The 16,029-nt window shown below is 41.8% G+C and overlaps 1 protein-coding gene across 1 annotated transcript in view; it reads left to right on the top strand.

Moving 5' to 3' along the window:
* Positions 1-3,341: 3,341 nt before the first annotated feature.
* NSMAF (neutral sphingomyelinase activation associated factor) overlaps positions 3,342-16,029 on the top strand; it is a 42,103-nt gene continuing 29,415 nt past the window's right edge. Inside the window, exon 1 of the mRNA XM_082498968.1 lies at positions 3,342-3,508. Within this exon, the coding sequence (XP_082355094.1) occupies positions 3,456-3,508 (53 nt within the window). The 5' untranslated portion in view covers positions 3,342-3,455. The remainder of the gene's footprint in view (positions 3,509-16,029) is intronic.

Here is a 16,029-nt window from a genome sequence, read left to right as displayed (position 1 = left end):
GATGCACATTTCAGTGATAGTTGTATATAAGAACGCTAAGGAAAATGGGCACAGAAAATCAGGGGAGGATAATTAATTTTGTATCGAATCCAGGAAGAGAAAAAAGATACTGTTCTTGGTGAAAATGAAAAGGAAGAAGCAAAAGTATGTCATGATTGGCGTCTATTTTTCATAATAGACCATAGCTGTATTCAAAAGGAGGAAGTTGATATTTTTTTCTGACTTACTCTGACCAAGTAATAAAGGCATTAAAAAAGCTTGACCATGAGATAACAGTTACTTGAATAACAGTTAGAAAAATAATATGGCAGGATACAAAAAGTCCATCAAGCTCTTGTAATATTTTAGGGATGATCTTTTGCTTCACAGGGCAGAGGAAGTTATAAGAGGCATTACCAACTCGAATTGCATGACAAGTAGGGAGGAGCTCATTTTGGTTTTAAAGGCAGAAAGTAAACTGGGTGAAAGTGATCATGATACATTTTACCAAAATAGGTTTCCCTATGCTAAGAAAAAGAGGAAGAGAAAGGATGCCTGCACTGCCAGCTATGGATTGCATTGTTATGCAGAAATAGTTAAACTAGCTTTAATCAAGCTAGTCTGGGTTCTAAAAGCAGGCTCATCATAACAGCATGCCATTCTATATGAGTTAATTAACCTCCTTTCTGTATGGTCTAGGCCTGAGCTCAGTCATTTAAAGCTAACCTAGATTTTCTACAGAGAACAATAGACTCATTTTTAATTAAACATACAATAGCTAGCTATCTTGATGCGAACAAAAGAAAGCAGGGGAAGCTTAAGTAGACTGTGTTAACATCACATTAAGAGCTCTTCAAGGATTTGGAAAAAAAGTCACAATAGGGGGATATAACTGAAGAGTAACATAAAAGGATATGAATAAAAGAATAAAATCACAAAGCCTACAGTACAGAATGAGTGACAGGTAAAAAAGGATATAAAGGCCAACAAGAAAATGTTCTGGAAATATATTCGAAGTGCCCAGGACCTCAGTTAAATTTATCTTAGAATTTAGAGAAGGAATGGGTTAAAAACTATTCAGATTATATGAATTCGAGTTAATAGGGCCTGAAGAATTTTACTTAGTAATATAGCAAAAATAATCTCTGAATTGCTAAAAGACTTATTTAGATCCAAGGCAACTTGAGAAGCATAAAATGTGTCTACCTAAGGAAAGCAGGTCCAAAGCTAGCCAGATTAATTTTGATTTGAGGGATATTCTAGAATAAATTCCATGATGAAGAGGTTAACATAAGTTTGTCAGGAACAGATACACTAACCTAATACCCCTTTTTACGATCAATTTCACTTATTCAACAGAAAAAGAGAAACAGTAAGTATCATAGACCCTGACTTTAGTATAATTTAGACACTGTCCCATGACAATTTTCTAAAACAAAAAGCAAAGGAAATACAGTTCTCATGAAACCACCAACCAAATGGCATGCTGCTTGCAAAAATCAAACTTGGAGAGCATTTGCAGTGAGATCCCATAAGGATCTGTTGTCATTTCAGTTCTATTCAATATTTCCATTAGCGACCTGCAAGATGCAACAGAATATAGATATATTTTAAAAAATCTTGCTTTTCACCAACCTGGGACTTAGAAGATGGAATCAGATTTCAGAACTAATTTCACAACTTGGATAAATGTCTAAAGTTAGCAAGATGAAATCATCAAGGCTAAGGCAAAATATTACTCCTGAGAACTCAAACATACTAAATAAAATGGAGAGAACTAGGTGGCAATATGTTAGAAAATGTTCTGAGCAGAAGTAAGTTTCTGTCCCAAGCAGAAAAGCAAGTTATTTCTGGGATGTATTTACAAACGTTCCTCTCATGTAATACATGGGACATAATTACTGCATTCTACTTAGTGCTGATGCCTCAACTGGACATTATAAGGGGCCTTATAACTTAAGATAAAGACAAAAGTCATACTTGAATGAAGCCAGAGTAAAGCTGGAGAATAAATCATTTATGAGTGCAGTCTATGAGGAAAGTGAACAAAAGTGTTTAGTCTATGAGATGATATACATATCTGCACATATAAACAATTGTATAAGTAAATATATATATTTACACACACATAGTTATTAAAACATATGTGAACAATGTAACAAATTGTCCATTTTCACTGGGAATATGACAACAAGGAAAGCAGCAAAGAATTCAGGTTGGATATTGGACAACTATATATTTATAAATGCTGTTAGACATTTGTACAAGCTACTTGCAAGTATTGCAGATTTCCTTCAAATGTATGCTTTTACAAATCTATCAGACAAAAAGTCCTTGCAGATGATATCACTGGTTTTCAAACTCTGATGTTGCCTCCTTAGACAATGAGCAAAAGCAAACCTCTCTTCTCAGTATATACACTTCTCAGATTCCTGTTTATGGGTCTACAAATTGAAAATGTTTGAGTAACACTGATCAACATATACCTGATTCAGCCTCAGCACACAAATTAGATTAGACAATCTCTTGAGGCCTACGAGCCTGTAATTCTTTTTATTCCTATGTGAAAAATTACATCCCCTCTGTAAATCTGGGGTTTTTTTAAATTATAAAAATGCAAATAGCAGTATTTTTCTACCTCACAAGAGATTGTGTCAGTAAACACATTATAAATTGCTCAGATACAATGGCAGTTACATTACATGAACTAAAGCGTTTTTTAGGAACTAAGGGATTCCATTTACCTTCGCCTTCCATAGAGTTTTTTCAGGTTTTAAACACCTGGTAAAACTTCACCTCCTGCCTGGGCAGCAGCTGCCACACACGTTATGGGCAGAAGGAATGTCACTGCAATGGCATTATATTTACAATATGTAAATGTAAGTAAATAGACTCTTTCGCTATGCAATAAAGACTGCTCTTCTCTCCCTGCGCACACGAAGACGATTTCCGACCCCGGCACTACGCTCCCGGGTCGCGGCCAGGCCCACCGTCGCCCCGGACCCCCCGGGGGCCGCCTTTCCACACCTCGGCCCCTCGCTGCCGTGAGCCGGGGACACGGGTGGCACCGCCGTACCGGCAACAATAAAAATAACCCGGCAGAAGCCTTAAAGAAAGGGAGGGAGTAGTGTAGATGCGCTGCGTTCCCGCGATGAGGGCTCCCCTCCACCCGAGACACCCCTGAGGCGGCCCCTACCCAGCCCAGGGCCCTGAAGGGCCGCAGAGACGCAACAGCCCGGGCGAGGGCGCAGAGCCCTCGGTGCCGAGACGTTCCCTTCCCCGGCTGCTTGTGCCACCTTTCCCCCGCCTCTCCGGCGGTATAAACGGGGCGGGCGCCCCCGGCCGGGCCCGCCAGACCGGCTGCCTGCCTGCGGCCGCGGGCCGGCCCGCTCTCCCCGCCTCCCTGAGGCGCGGCGCGGCCTGGCCTGCTCGTGGCAGCGGCAGCGGCGGCGGCGGCGCTTAGGCCGGGCGGCTCCATGGCTTTCATCCGCAAGCGGCGGCTGGAGCGGGAGCTGTACTCCAAGGAGAGGTGAGCGGCCCTCTGCCCCGCCGGCCCCGGCCACCCCCGCTCGGCCTCCGCGGCGGCGGCGGTGGGGGGGGCGCCTCCCGCGGGGCTGAGCCGGCCTCGCCCGCTCCTTCGCTGCCGAGAGGGGCCCGGTGTCCCGGCCTACACCCCCCCCCCCGCCTTCTCTCCCTCCTCCTCCTCCCCGGTCTGCCTCCGCCGCTGGGGCGGGGGCGGCGGGGCCCTCCCGGGGCGGGGAGGCGGAGGGCCCGGCGGAGCGGGGCGGGCGGCAGGGCCGCTTCCAGGGAGGCGGCCGGCCCCGGCGGAGCGCCCTGATCGGAGGACAGCTGCTGTGCCGGCCTTCGCCCTCGTAGTTGTTGCTATTTTAATCGGTTTGCTAGTGATTCCTGAGAGTTAAGGCTGAAAAGGCTGTAGAACTGACCTGGGAGAAAATACGAGTGCTGCTCGCCTTGCATAAACTGCATGAGAATAGTTTTTGTTGATTTTTTTTTTTTATTGTTATTTATTTGTTTGCTCTCAGTTGTGTTAGTGGCATGGAGTTACAGCTTTGCTTCACTATAAATGGAGTTTATTAATTTTTTTTTCCCCTGAACATTATAATCGGTGTATTGTCAGCCCTTAAATTACAGACTCTGTGACAGCTCTTTAAAGTGTTAAATTCAATTTCCCCATTCCTGCTTTCTGACTGTGATCTCTGTTTTGTGTTCCTGTGGCTAACTGAACATACCAGAAAGACCCATCACACGTGCTTGAGTATATCCTGAATTTACTCTCTTATTTTTAGCTACTGTCCTGCTTGCTTTTATGTGGCTTATCTGCATCTGGCTTGTCACAAAGTTTCAAAACCCTCTGCCATGTAGGATGTCTCTATAAGGTGAGAGCAACAGGCCAGCGCAGGTCACGCAGTGGAGGGACACAGGTGTCTTCTCCGGGGGGAGGCAGGGCTCCCCGTTTGCCTCCTGCTGCAGGAACCGTGGAGCCAGCAGGCACAGGGGCTGGACAGCAGGCTGGTCCCGTGCGAGCCCTGTGCAAATTCCTGTTGCGCCTGATGCTGCTGGTTACGCAGCACTGTTTATTGTTGGTGAGAAAACCACATGATGAAGAGCTTGTCTCACTTTGTCCGTATAAATTCTGATTCATAGCTATTCAGCCTGTAAAGCTACCACAGCTTTTGAAGCGTTTTCAAAGTACAGAAGTATTCTGGATCACTTTTGTCTGCTCATATACCTTCTTGTTGCTTCTGGGGGCTGCTGTGGTTTCAGCTGTATTATGAGGGGCTGCAGGTCAAACTTCCTGTGTAGACGGAAAAGAGAAGGATTTTTTAATTTTGAAGTAAAACATCTAAGTATAGGAAAAGCTAGAAGAATGACTATATTAGTTCTATTAAGGATTTAATGTAAATAGCCACCTTTTTTTTTTTTTTTTTTTGAGAAGCTGAGCAAAAGGCCAAAACTCATCAGACTTGTCCTAAAGAACCCAAGTGGGATCTAAATCTCTTCTAAAAAGCCCCCAAAACAAACCCAGTGTATCAATGTCTGTCAGCATTACTGATCTGCAGTTATTGAAAGTCTCTAATGAGAAATATTTTTCGTTGCTCATATTTGGAAGCATTTTAGGATCTTATTATTTGAGTTTGTAATTTGAGCACTTCATGAAAGATGAGTCTTGTTCTCATTTGCACTGGTAGCTTTTCCTGTCTAAGTATGTGCAAACTCATTTCTCTGTTTCTTCCCCTTGCCTGACAATTGATATTTGCGTAAAATAAAAGTTGTATATATTTCGTACCCTGTATTAGGTCTTTTCCCCTCCCTCTCTTCCTGTGCTTTTCTGAATTCGGAAATCTTAAAAACATTGAAGTGATTTAAAAGATTTCAGTCTCTGAAGTATCAAATGAGAAACATCACATTTTGTCTCCTGTTTTCCTTACAGTCCTGTCTTAAAACAGCTGCAAAAAACCCAGCTCTTTATCACTTAATTGAAGGGATAGCCTCTGACAGCTTTTCTTTTTGCATCCTTCCTGGGTAATTGTTAGAGACACCTACTCCTGCTTCAAAGCTTCGCTTGATTTATGTGATCTTGGTGTCAATATTTCCTAGTGAGATGACCGGGACTTTTTGAAACTCTGTGGCAACTACATTTCATGTGTGGTTTGGTTTTTTGTTTGTTGGGTTTGTTATTGTTGTTATTCATGTGTTGCTTTTTACAAAAATGTAAGTTATAGAAGTTTTTGTTAAGAGTACTGGGAAACTTAGTAGGTAAAATGTTAATCTTCTTATGCAGCTGCTTTGGGGAGAAGGAAGATCAGATTAGTTTTAAGTGATCTGAAAAAATGATTTCCTCTTAACTAATTAGTTGGACTGCTTTAATATCTGGTTACATAAACCTATGTTTTCTGACTGTATGCAGTTTTCTAGAAGAAAACAAGAAAATACTGATATCTCCTGTGTGTGCACAATGAGAACACAGAGCAGGGTTTGCTTTACATTTGATTAAACAAATCCATGTTCCTACTGAGCATGATTCATAATGGCAGGAATTTTCCCTTCAAGTTAATCTGTATTGTATCTCTATTTTATCTGTGTTCATCTGTTTTCACTTTGCCATAGCGTTCAAAGTAAAGAAAGCTATTATGTCCCTTCTTAATTAGTGTTGTGTGCATGCTTACCCAATTTATTTAATTTCTAAAATAGTCAGCATTCATGAACAGGAATCCTTTTTTGCAAACAATTTTAGTTGCAAAATTTCAAATTAAATGGTGTGGTGCTTGGCTCAGGTTGTTGCTCTCTTCATAAATTGAGTTCTCAGTTCTGTTGGCAGTGTGCCCCAATGTGGGCAAGTCTAACACTTGGTACAGAGGCTCTTTATAAAATAGTTCTGCTGGTTTGTCTTGCATGCTGCTCAGCTTCCTGTTGGAGGGGTTCATCTCTTCTGCTGGGAACGTCACTCATGTGAAGCAACCTGCTGGCAGCACGTAGGTCCTGTGGGTGCATCTTTTGTGTGATGGTTGCTTGAGCATTTAGATATATTTATTTTTTTTAAATCTGTGGCCTTATCTTACTCCGTTGGGACAAAATACATATAATGAAGGCTTTTATTCAAACATCAGCAAATGAGTCCCACAGCTGGCCTTATAGATACTTTTGCTCTTGTTAGGAGGAGGGTTAATTTTAGGATTGGTTTTACGTAGCTGTGGGCTGCCGCTGACATGGGCTGCCGCTGACATGGGCTGCCCTGCTTTTTCAACCCTGGCAATATCCTTCTGTTATCAGGATTGTACTTTCAGTATCGGGTCAAGTGATTGCTCAAGGTGTGTTGGATCAACCACTCGGAATCATAGAATAGTTTGGATTGGAAAGGACCTTTAAAGGTCATCTAGTCCACCCCCCTACAATGAGCAAGGACATCTTCAACTAGATCAGGTTGTTCAGGGCCACGTCCAACCTGACCTTGAATGTTTCCAGGCATGGGGCACCTACCACCTCTTTGGGCAACCCGTTCCAGTGTTTCACCACCTTCATTGTAAAAAAAATTTCTTCCTTATATCAAGTCTGAATATACCCTCTTTTAGTTTAAAACCATTAGCCCTTGTCTTATTGCAACAGGCCTTGCTAAAAAGTCTGTCCCCATCTTTCCTATAAGCCCCCTTTAGGTATTGAAAGGCCACAATGAGGTTTCCCTGGAGCCTTCTCTTCTTCAGGTTGAACAACCCCAGCTTTCTCAGCCTGTCTTTATAGGAGAGGTGTTCTATCCCTTTGATCAGTTTTGTGGCCCTCTTCTGGGCCTGCTCCAGCAGGCCCATATCTTTACTGTGCTGAGGGCTCCAGAGCTGTAGATAGTACTCCAGGTGGAGTCTCACCAGAGCAGAGGGGCAGAATTACCTCCCTTGACCTGCTGGCCATGCTTCTTTTGATGCAGCCCAGGATGCCGTTGACCTTTGGGCTGTGAGTGCACATTGCCGGCTCATGTCCTTTTCATCCACCAAACCCTTGTGTTCGAGTAGATTTCCAGCATGTATTTTTCTGATGAAGTGATGGAAATAGTAAAAATTCAATCACAGATTTAAAGCAGGATCAATGGGGTACCTTCTCCTCTGGATGGCATAAGTGGGATTTTGCCAAGACACTGGCAAAATAAACTGTGGGTTTCTTGAGGTTCCCCCCCAGCCCCATGTTGTTGGATCTCAGCTGAGATCTTTTCAGTCTGAAGTATAGAGACACATGCACATTAAGCAAAGTGATATTAAAATTCTCAAGTAGACTAAGCCAGATACAACACACTCTTTATTTGGAGGCTATTGTAATACCATCCTGGCAGGACTTATAAACCCCAGGTTGTAGTTTGTAAAGTGTGATTTACTTCGTTGTTGCATACTCTGAACAATGCTAGGAATGTTTGGGTGCCATTTGGGTTCCCAAACCTTGTGTATAGGGAATGACATTATATGATGTGAAATTTGCAAGTGTTTTTCTGCTACTTAGCCTCATGCCTACTTTTCCTATGCTTCTTGGGTGTGTTCTTGACTCATATTCTTCAGCCCTATTCTGAGTGGCAATAAAATGAGAGCTTTTTGAAAAAGGCAAAAATAAACAAGACACTTTCAACTTTATATTTAGAAAAGAGAAACCAAAGTTCTTCACTGCTTTGTTCATTTACCAGCCTTACCTGTGGTAACTATGTCTTTCTGCTGCTGTATATTTAGTTCTGTTTTTCTTGGCAAGGTGCCCAAGTTTTTGGGTTTGGTTGGGTTGGGTTTTGTTTTGTTGTTGGGTTTTGTTTTGTGTGTGTTTGGTTTTTTTTTCCCCCTGATGCTGCTTCTTAAACCTATACTGGTTCCTTTCACAAGAAAATACCTTCCACATCACTTCCATATGAATTTTTCAGATATTATTAATAAAATTTTTCTGGGACAATGAAAAGACAAGAATTTGAAATAAGTCTTTGAGCAAAATTATATTAGCATGGTTTAATTTACCTCTCCCCTTAACTGTAGATGCTTGCCTTTTAAGCTCAAACAGTACTGTCATACAGTATTAAAAGATTAATTCTTTACTCCACCAGGTTCTGTATATGTCTAACACTGTGGGAACTGAAGATGTTGCAATACAGAAGCTTTTAGGCCCTTCATTAAATTTATCAGAGGGTGGTGCTGTGACTACATTATACTGATTATTCACAGCCCCCAACATGCAGCCCCATACAGACAACACAACTGTGGATGAATAGTCTTCCTTCTCTTTCAGACATGGGAAAATCCTTGTGTTCTTTAAAGTTGTCTGATTTATTTTTTTTTCGAGTGATGTGAGTTGTTTAGTATAATAGAATTTGCTTACCTCGCATGTTCTTCTCCCCCTTCCCACCCCCACCCAGCTTCTCCTGCTGTTGATTTCAGGTACTCAGTTTGCATTAAATCTGAGCTGTAACAACTTAAAGTGTCTTTCCACCCACCCTAAAGCTCAAGGCTTTGCCCTGGTGGCAGTGGTGCTACCAATTAATTTCATCCTCGAAAGTGAAACAGCCTCTTTCTCAGCCTCCCTGACAGCAGAGCTGCTGCGCAGGCTTGCTGCCCTCCAAGGGGTGAGGTCTCGTATTTGGCCACCTTGTTCTTGGCCCCGACCTCTCCATGTTGTACTGTCTCTGGTAGTTCATGTTGCCTTCCATGGACTGATTAAGGTTACTAAACCTGTCCTGGGGAAACTCCACAGCTCTGAACGGAAGCTTGTGGTCTGATCTATCTGCCAATATGATAGCTTCTTCAGTCAGAAGTGGATTGTCTTCAAAACTGTAGTTTTTGAGGCATTACAAGTTGGTAAGCTAGATTGGACCAGTGAAGCTACTGAAGCTCTTTTTTTTTTTTTTTTTTTTCCCTTAAGTTCCAATTTTCAAATAATCACATGTCTTAAGAAAATATCATCTTCTCAGAAGTTTTCTGAAAGCTTGTTTGCCACTGATGAGACTGTGAGGATAAAGACCAGACTGTTAAGAAGCTATACATCTTTTGAACTCTCACCCCTTAGAGGTACTTCCATGGGGTTTGATCTTTCTTTGAAAATCTTGTCTAATTTGTCTCTGTCTTTTTCAAAATAATATATTGTTGTGTTTTGTTTTTTTTTAAATAGTCTAGTGTGTCAAGTTCAATATACAAGAGAAAATGGTAAATGATCCCTGAAGACATGACTGTGGCTTACTAACTTCATAGGTCTTTTGTGAGGTATCAAATACCATGGTGACCACAAAATTTGTGAGCATAAACCTGTGAAATGTCTTTATTAGGAAGCCAGCATAAAAATAGCCTGTAATACACTTCAAGGTGTGAGTTTTATTACTTAATTTCAAAGGATTTTACATCAACATGTTTGAGTTGCTTTCCAAGAGAAGATGTAGCATTACCCTTCTCTAAGTAGACTTTTAGTAAATGCTGATTAAATCACTTATACTTGAGAAGTTTCAAGTAACAATTGGGTATTACACTTTGAAAAATGATTAATTGCTGATGCTAAGAAAAATATGTTAAACTTGATCCTTTTCTGTTTGCCTGAAACAGAAGAGTTTCTGGTATTTTATTATTACTGTATTACAGGAATACAGAGTCTGAGAGCAGCAGGCACATGTAGAAGATCCTTTTGCTTGTTAATTGAAAAACATAACTGTGTTAGAACCAGAACTGTTTTTTCAGATACTAGCTCTTGCTGATAATTTAAAAGGACAAAAAAATCTTTTTCATTTTAGATATGATAGTATTTTTGTACATTTCCCAGTTAATACTTGTGCTTTGCTTTTTTGGGGGGGGAATGATTTAATTTTTTTTGTTATAGTTTTGTTTATTTTGGGAGAAGGAGCAAATTGCATTATTGAGGTTGTCTGGTCCTTCTCACTGGAAGATCAGTTTGCCTGACTAGTTGCTGAGGTTGAGGGGTTTTTTTTTATGTCTTGGAATCAGACTTGAAGGCAAGGGAAAACAGGCTTGCTTAGTCTTACTTGACTTGACATTGGCTTTGTGATCCAGGCCGTTCTTCCAGGGCAGTGTGTTAAGTCATAGGCTTACAGTGTGTGCTGTTAATTACTCAGCACAGGGAACAGTGCAGCTGCTCAGTGACTGAAGATCAAGATACAGTTCTCAACTGTTACAGACTTAATCAGTTTCTTATACAGGGTATCGTGCATTCTCTTCACTGTTATTTATTGTTTTTTTGGTTGTGTTTGTTTTTTCCTGTCATGTGCAGAAGAATTAAATTACTATTTTAGATCTATATTAAGTGCATACAAATTCCTAATGTAGGACTACATAGCAGTTGATAGTATATGAATTTTGTATGCCAGTCATCTTGGTATCACATGTGTCTTTGGAATACCTTCTTTATCTCTTTGGAAGACAGTCATCCTAAAGTCCAGCTGGTTGGTTGCATGTTGAAGATCCCCATGGCTTTAATTGTATAGCTATTGTGATTGATTTCCTATTTTTTTTTTCAGGCCTTCACAACACTGTGTTTGCCTACTCATGTGACAGACCAGAGACTGATCTGTTCCTTTGCTGTCTGTAAATACTTGTTAAACCTCCTGGCAAGCCTGAAGTATCATCCTGTGAAGTGGTGGTTCTCAAGAGGGACCCTGTTGATACAATAACTATCAGTGGCTCTACTTATTTATGGGGAAGAAGTCTGTTCTGTGAAGATAAAAAGCTCTGTACTTTAGTAACATCTAATGAAACTTTACTTTTCCTTTTTTTTGACAAACCTGAAAAACAATTGAAATTTAAATATTTGAGCTGTAAGGACTGAGATGAGTTGAGAAATTCCAGAAGGTTATTCCAGAGATTGTGCTTCATAATCTCCAAAGTTCACAATTAGCATAACTTGAACTGGTCTAGACTTGTTTGCCAGTAGTTGAGGTGCAATTCTGAAAATTTTGGTTCAGCTTACAATATCATAACTAGAACTTGAAAACATATTCATAGAAAGGAAGGTAAGAGGGAAAGTAAGGTCAGGAGTGATTGAAAGAGAACAGCAAGAGAAAAGGAGACATGAAAAGCTCCAGAGAGCTGGAATACACTGGCAGTATCACAAAAAAAAGTTAAAGATAGACTTTATGTGTATATGCAAGCAGTTGGACCACAGGAAAAAGAATCATAGAATCATAGAATGGTTTAGGTTGGAAAGGACCTTGAAGATCATCGAGCTCCAACCCCCCCTGCCATAGGTAGGGATATGTCTCACTAGACCAGGTTGCCCAAGGCCACCTCCAGCCTGGCCTTGAACACCTCCAGGGATGGGGCCTCAACAACCTCTCTGGGCAACCTGTTCCAGTGCCTTGCCATCCTCAGAGTGAAAAACTTTTTCCTAATGTTCAATCTGAACCTGCACTCTTCTAGTTTAAAGCCATTTCCCCTCATCCTATTGCTACATGCCCTAGTAAAAAGTCCTTCCCCAGCTCTCCTGTAGGCCCCCTTTAGGTACTGGAAGGCCGCAATAAGATCTCCCTGGAGCCTTCTCTTCTCCAGGCTGAACAGCCCCAACTCTTTCAGCTTCACCTCATAGGAGAGATGCTCCAGCCCTCGGATCATCCTCATGGCTCTCCTCTGGACCCGCTCCAGCAGGTCCATGTCTTTCTTATGTTGGGGACTCCAGAGCTGGATGCAGTACTCCAGGTGAGGTCTCACGAGAGTGGAGTAGAGGGGCAGAATCACCTCCTTTGACCTGCTGGCCATACTTCTTTTGATGCAGCCCGGGATATGGTTGGCCTTCTGGGCTGCGATCGCACACTGCTGGCTCATGTTGAGCTTCTCATCAATCAGCACCCCCAGGTTCTTCTCCTCAGGGCTGCTCTCCAGCCATTCCTCGCTGAGCCTGTATTTGTGCTTGGGATTGCCCCGACCCAGATGTAAGACCTTGCACTTGGCCTTGTTGAACTGTATGAGGTTGGCTTGGGCCCACCTCTCCAGTCTGTCGAGGTCTCTCTGGATGGTATCCCTCCCCTCCAGCGTGTCTACCTCGCCAAACAGCTTGGTGTCATCATCAAACTTGCTGAGGGTGTACTCGACCCCACTGTCCATATTGCCGACAAAAATGTTGAACAGTACAGGCCCCAGTACCGACCCCTGAGGAACGCCACTCATCACTGCCCTCCACTTGGACATCGAGCCGTTGACCGCAACTCTCTGAGTGCGACCGTCCAGCCAGTTCTTTATCCACCGAGTGGTCCATTTGTCAAATCCATGTCTCTTCGATTTAGAGACCAGGATATCGTGTGGGACGGTGTCAAACGCTTTGCACAAATCCAAGTTGATGATATCAGTTGGTCTTCCCTTGTCCACTGCCGCTGTAACCCCTGCATAGAAGGCCACCAAATTTGTCAGGCATGACTTGCCCTTGGTGAAGCCATGCTGGCTGTCACCAATCACCTCCTTGTATTCTGCGTGCCTCAGCAGAGTTTCCAGGAGGATCTGCTCCATGATCTTGCCAGGCACAGAGGTGAGACTGACTGGTCTGTAGTTCCCTGGGTCTTCCTTGTTTCCCTTTTTGAAAATAGGGGTTATGTTTCCCCTCTTCCAGTGGGCAGGAACCTTGCCAGACCGCCACGACTTCTCAAATATGATGGCTAGTGGCTTAGTGACTTCATCTGCCAGTTCCCTCAGGACCCGCGGATGTATCTCATCAGGTCCCATGGACTTGTGCACCTTCAGGTTCCTCAGGTGGTCTCGTACTTGATCTTCACCTACAGTGGGCAGTTCTCCATTTTCCCAATCCTCATCTTTGCATTCTGCGTGGCTGCAGTCCTTGCCAGTGAAGACTGAGGCAAAAAAGTCATTGAGTACCTCAGCTCTGTCTCTGTTCCAGGTAACCCATTCTAGCGTTTCCTTCTGGAGAGGGCCCACAGTTTCCCTAGTCTTTCTTTTCTCGCTGACATACTTAAAGAAAGATTTTTTTGTTTGTCTTGGTGTCCCTGGCCAGATTTAGTTCTATCTGGGCTTTACCTTGTCTAACCCGATCCCTGGCTGCTCAAACGATCCCTCTGTAAAGCGGGAAAAGAATAGCCATTTTTCTTCTTACCTAATGATGTCTTTTATCATACGTTCTTTGGTTCTGGTGAAGAAGCAGACAGTGAAATAATGTGGTTTGAGGGATACTTTATGTCCACAAAAGGTGCGATTTTGAAAGGTGCAGTTTTTGTGACAGAATCTTTGGACAGGCTGAAAGTTCATCCCAATTGCAATAGGTAATTTAGAAGAGAATGGTGACTGTATTTGTGGAGATTTGATGTCTGTCTCTGCCTGCAGAAGTGACTCCTAGCAGCCTGAAAAGATAAGAAAATGTGGTTAGAGTGAATGAACTTGCAAGTAGGAGAACATAGAAATGCTTGGAAGAGACTGCAGAACCAGTTGAAAGATGTTGTGGAGAGTGTGGGGGGCGAAAGAAAAAATGTGGAAAATGCACTTGACATACAGTGTTTGGAGGAAAAAAGCTTTAACAGCTGCTGGCAATACAACCCTTCTTCAAGACAGCAAAGCTGAGATCAGAAAGTGAGCGTGAGGTTATGGCATAGGAGGTCACTGGTCTCCAGCAAGGAGCTTTACAGAGATGCTGTCTCTGTAAAACTGGATAGTGAGTAGTCATGTAGAGACACAGAGAGACTAATAGTAAAAGGGTATGCTGGATGCTGCTAGTAAATACTGTATTTTGAAAGGAAGAAACCTACAATTTCCCACAGCACTTAGTTAGCCTATATGAAGAGTTTATCTTGAGTTTTTGTGCATACCTTGTGCATCTTATTTTTTTCCATTAAATCATCTGATTCGGCAGGAGTGAAGATCATGCCAGGAAAAATACCTCAAATCCTGCCTAGTAGCCCACAGCTTCTGATTTTGGGAAGGTGAATTGATGCACAAGGTGTTGAGTGTAAAGATGCAGCAATTTTTAGGGGATGGTTATCCTAAAAAGTTTGAAAGAGAACTCTCTTGGCTTATGTATTTTGGGTTATGTAAGCATGTTGTAGTTACTGTGAATAACAGAGCTAATGTTTTGTTGTAAAAATACGGCTTATCTGAGGGATTCCAGCATTTACCAAAAACTTAAAAGGAACGTCTAGTAATTACCGGTGCTGCCAACAGGTGAATTTGGAAAGAGTATAAAAACGTGGGGAGTTTGTCAAAAGAATAGGTGGAGACAAAGGAAGGACCCCAAGAATGAAGAATTTCAGAAATTAGTTCTATGGACCAGGTGTTACCCGTTTTCTTGGAAGAAAAATTGTGGGACCATGAACATCATTGCTGTGAAGCTCATTGTTCCTGATGTCAATAGTATCTGTTCCCTGATGAAAGGGAGTAGATGATTTTTTTTTTTTTCCCAAACAAATCTGGGTATTACCTTTGCCCTTAACTTCTTTTATTTAAATATTTTGGCTTGTGGATAATAAGCTCAATATGTATGCTCATATATAGTAGAAAGAAAAATATTCTGATGGTGAATTACTCTTTATATATCCTAACGTAACTTTGTTGAAAAGCTTTCAATCAAAATGTGATAGGACTTGCTAGGTGTGTTTGCAAAATCCCAGAAATTTTAAGTTTGTCCCAGATGATTTCAACTGAATGATGTGTTGAAAAATGGGATTTAATGGTAACTGTTTGGAAGTTGCTATGGTTTCAAACTCCTCTTCCCCTTGGCTTGTAGGCTCTTCCTAGTGAAGCTTTTTTCCTCAAAATACAGAGCTAGACCTTCTGTTTTAGCTTCCTGAAGGCGAGTGATCAAAATAAATATGAAAAGAATGATTTGGCTCCTTTAAAAGCACCAAGGCTTTAGAAACTTGGAAATCCAGTTTACACCTGTTGATAGGCCATGCTTTCATAGGTGTCAGTAAGTTTGCAGAACAGACTTCTATGAGAAAGAGAAGGCAACTGAAGTTATGCCTTCTGAGAAAAGATATGTGAAGGCAAAGCCCCTAAAACCCCATTGGAAACTGGGGATATTCAAGAACCAAACAATAACAGCAACTGGGGTAGAGGCTAAAAAGACTGAGACTTGTGTTGAATTTTCTTAAGGAGTTTTGTATGGCATATACTGTTCTAACTGTATGTTTTTCTAACATTTTAACATTGGTTGTTTCTTAATGGCATCATAAAATATCTATTTTTCAAGAAAGGAGTGGTAAAGACAATGCTGTTTTAAAAAAGCAGTAGAGCATTAGGACAAAGTGTTTTGGCGGTTTTGAGTATATGGATCCACTGTTACTTGTAGTTACAGTAAACCTGTATTGTTGTGTTCTGTTTAATATAACAGACACAACACAAATCTTAGGTGAACAAGATGTATTTTCCAATAAAGCTGTTTTTTCTGTTGTGAAATATGCTTTCTTAATGAGCAGGCTATCCAGTACATCCAGTTATTTTGTGAACTATTGACACGTTTACTGCTATTTAAATACTGCTCTGGGGACACTTGGTGGTTTTTAGCATTGTCATGGCATTTCTCGTGAAGCACATCACAAACACAGTACAAAAAACTCGAAGTGTGGATGTGAATAAATACTAAGTACTT

Source organism: Vanellus vanellus (assembly GCF_965231255.1).
Source record: "Vanellus vanellus genome assembly, chromosome: 2".
NCBI classification, from domain to species: Eukaryota; Metazoa; Chordata; class Aves; order Charadriiformes; family Charadriidae; genus Vanellus; species Vanellus vanellus.
This window is presented reverse-complemented; position numbering and strand designations above follow the sequence as displayed.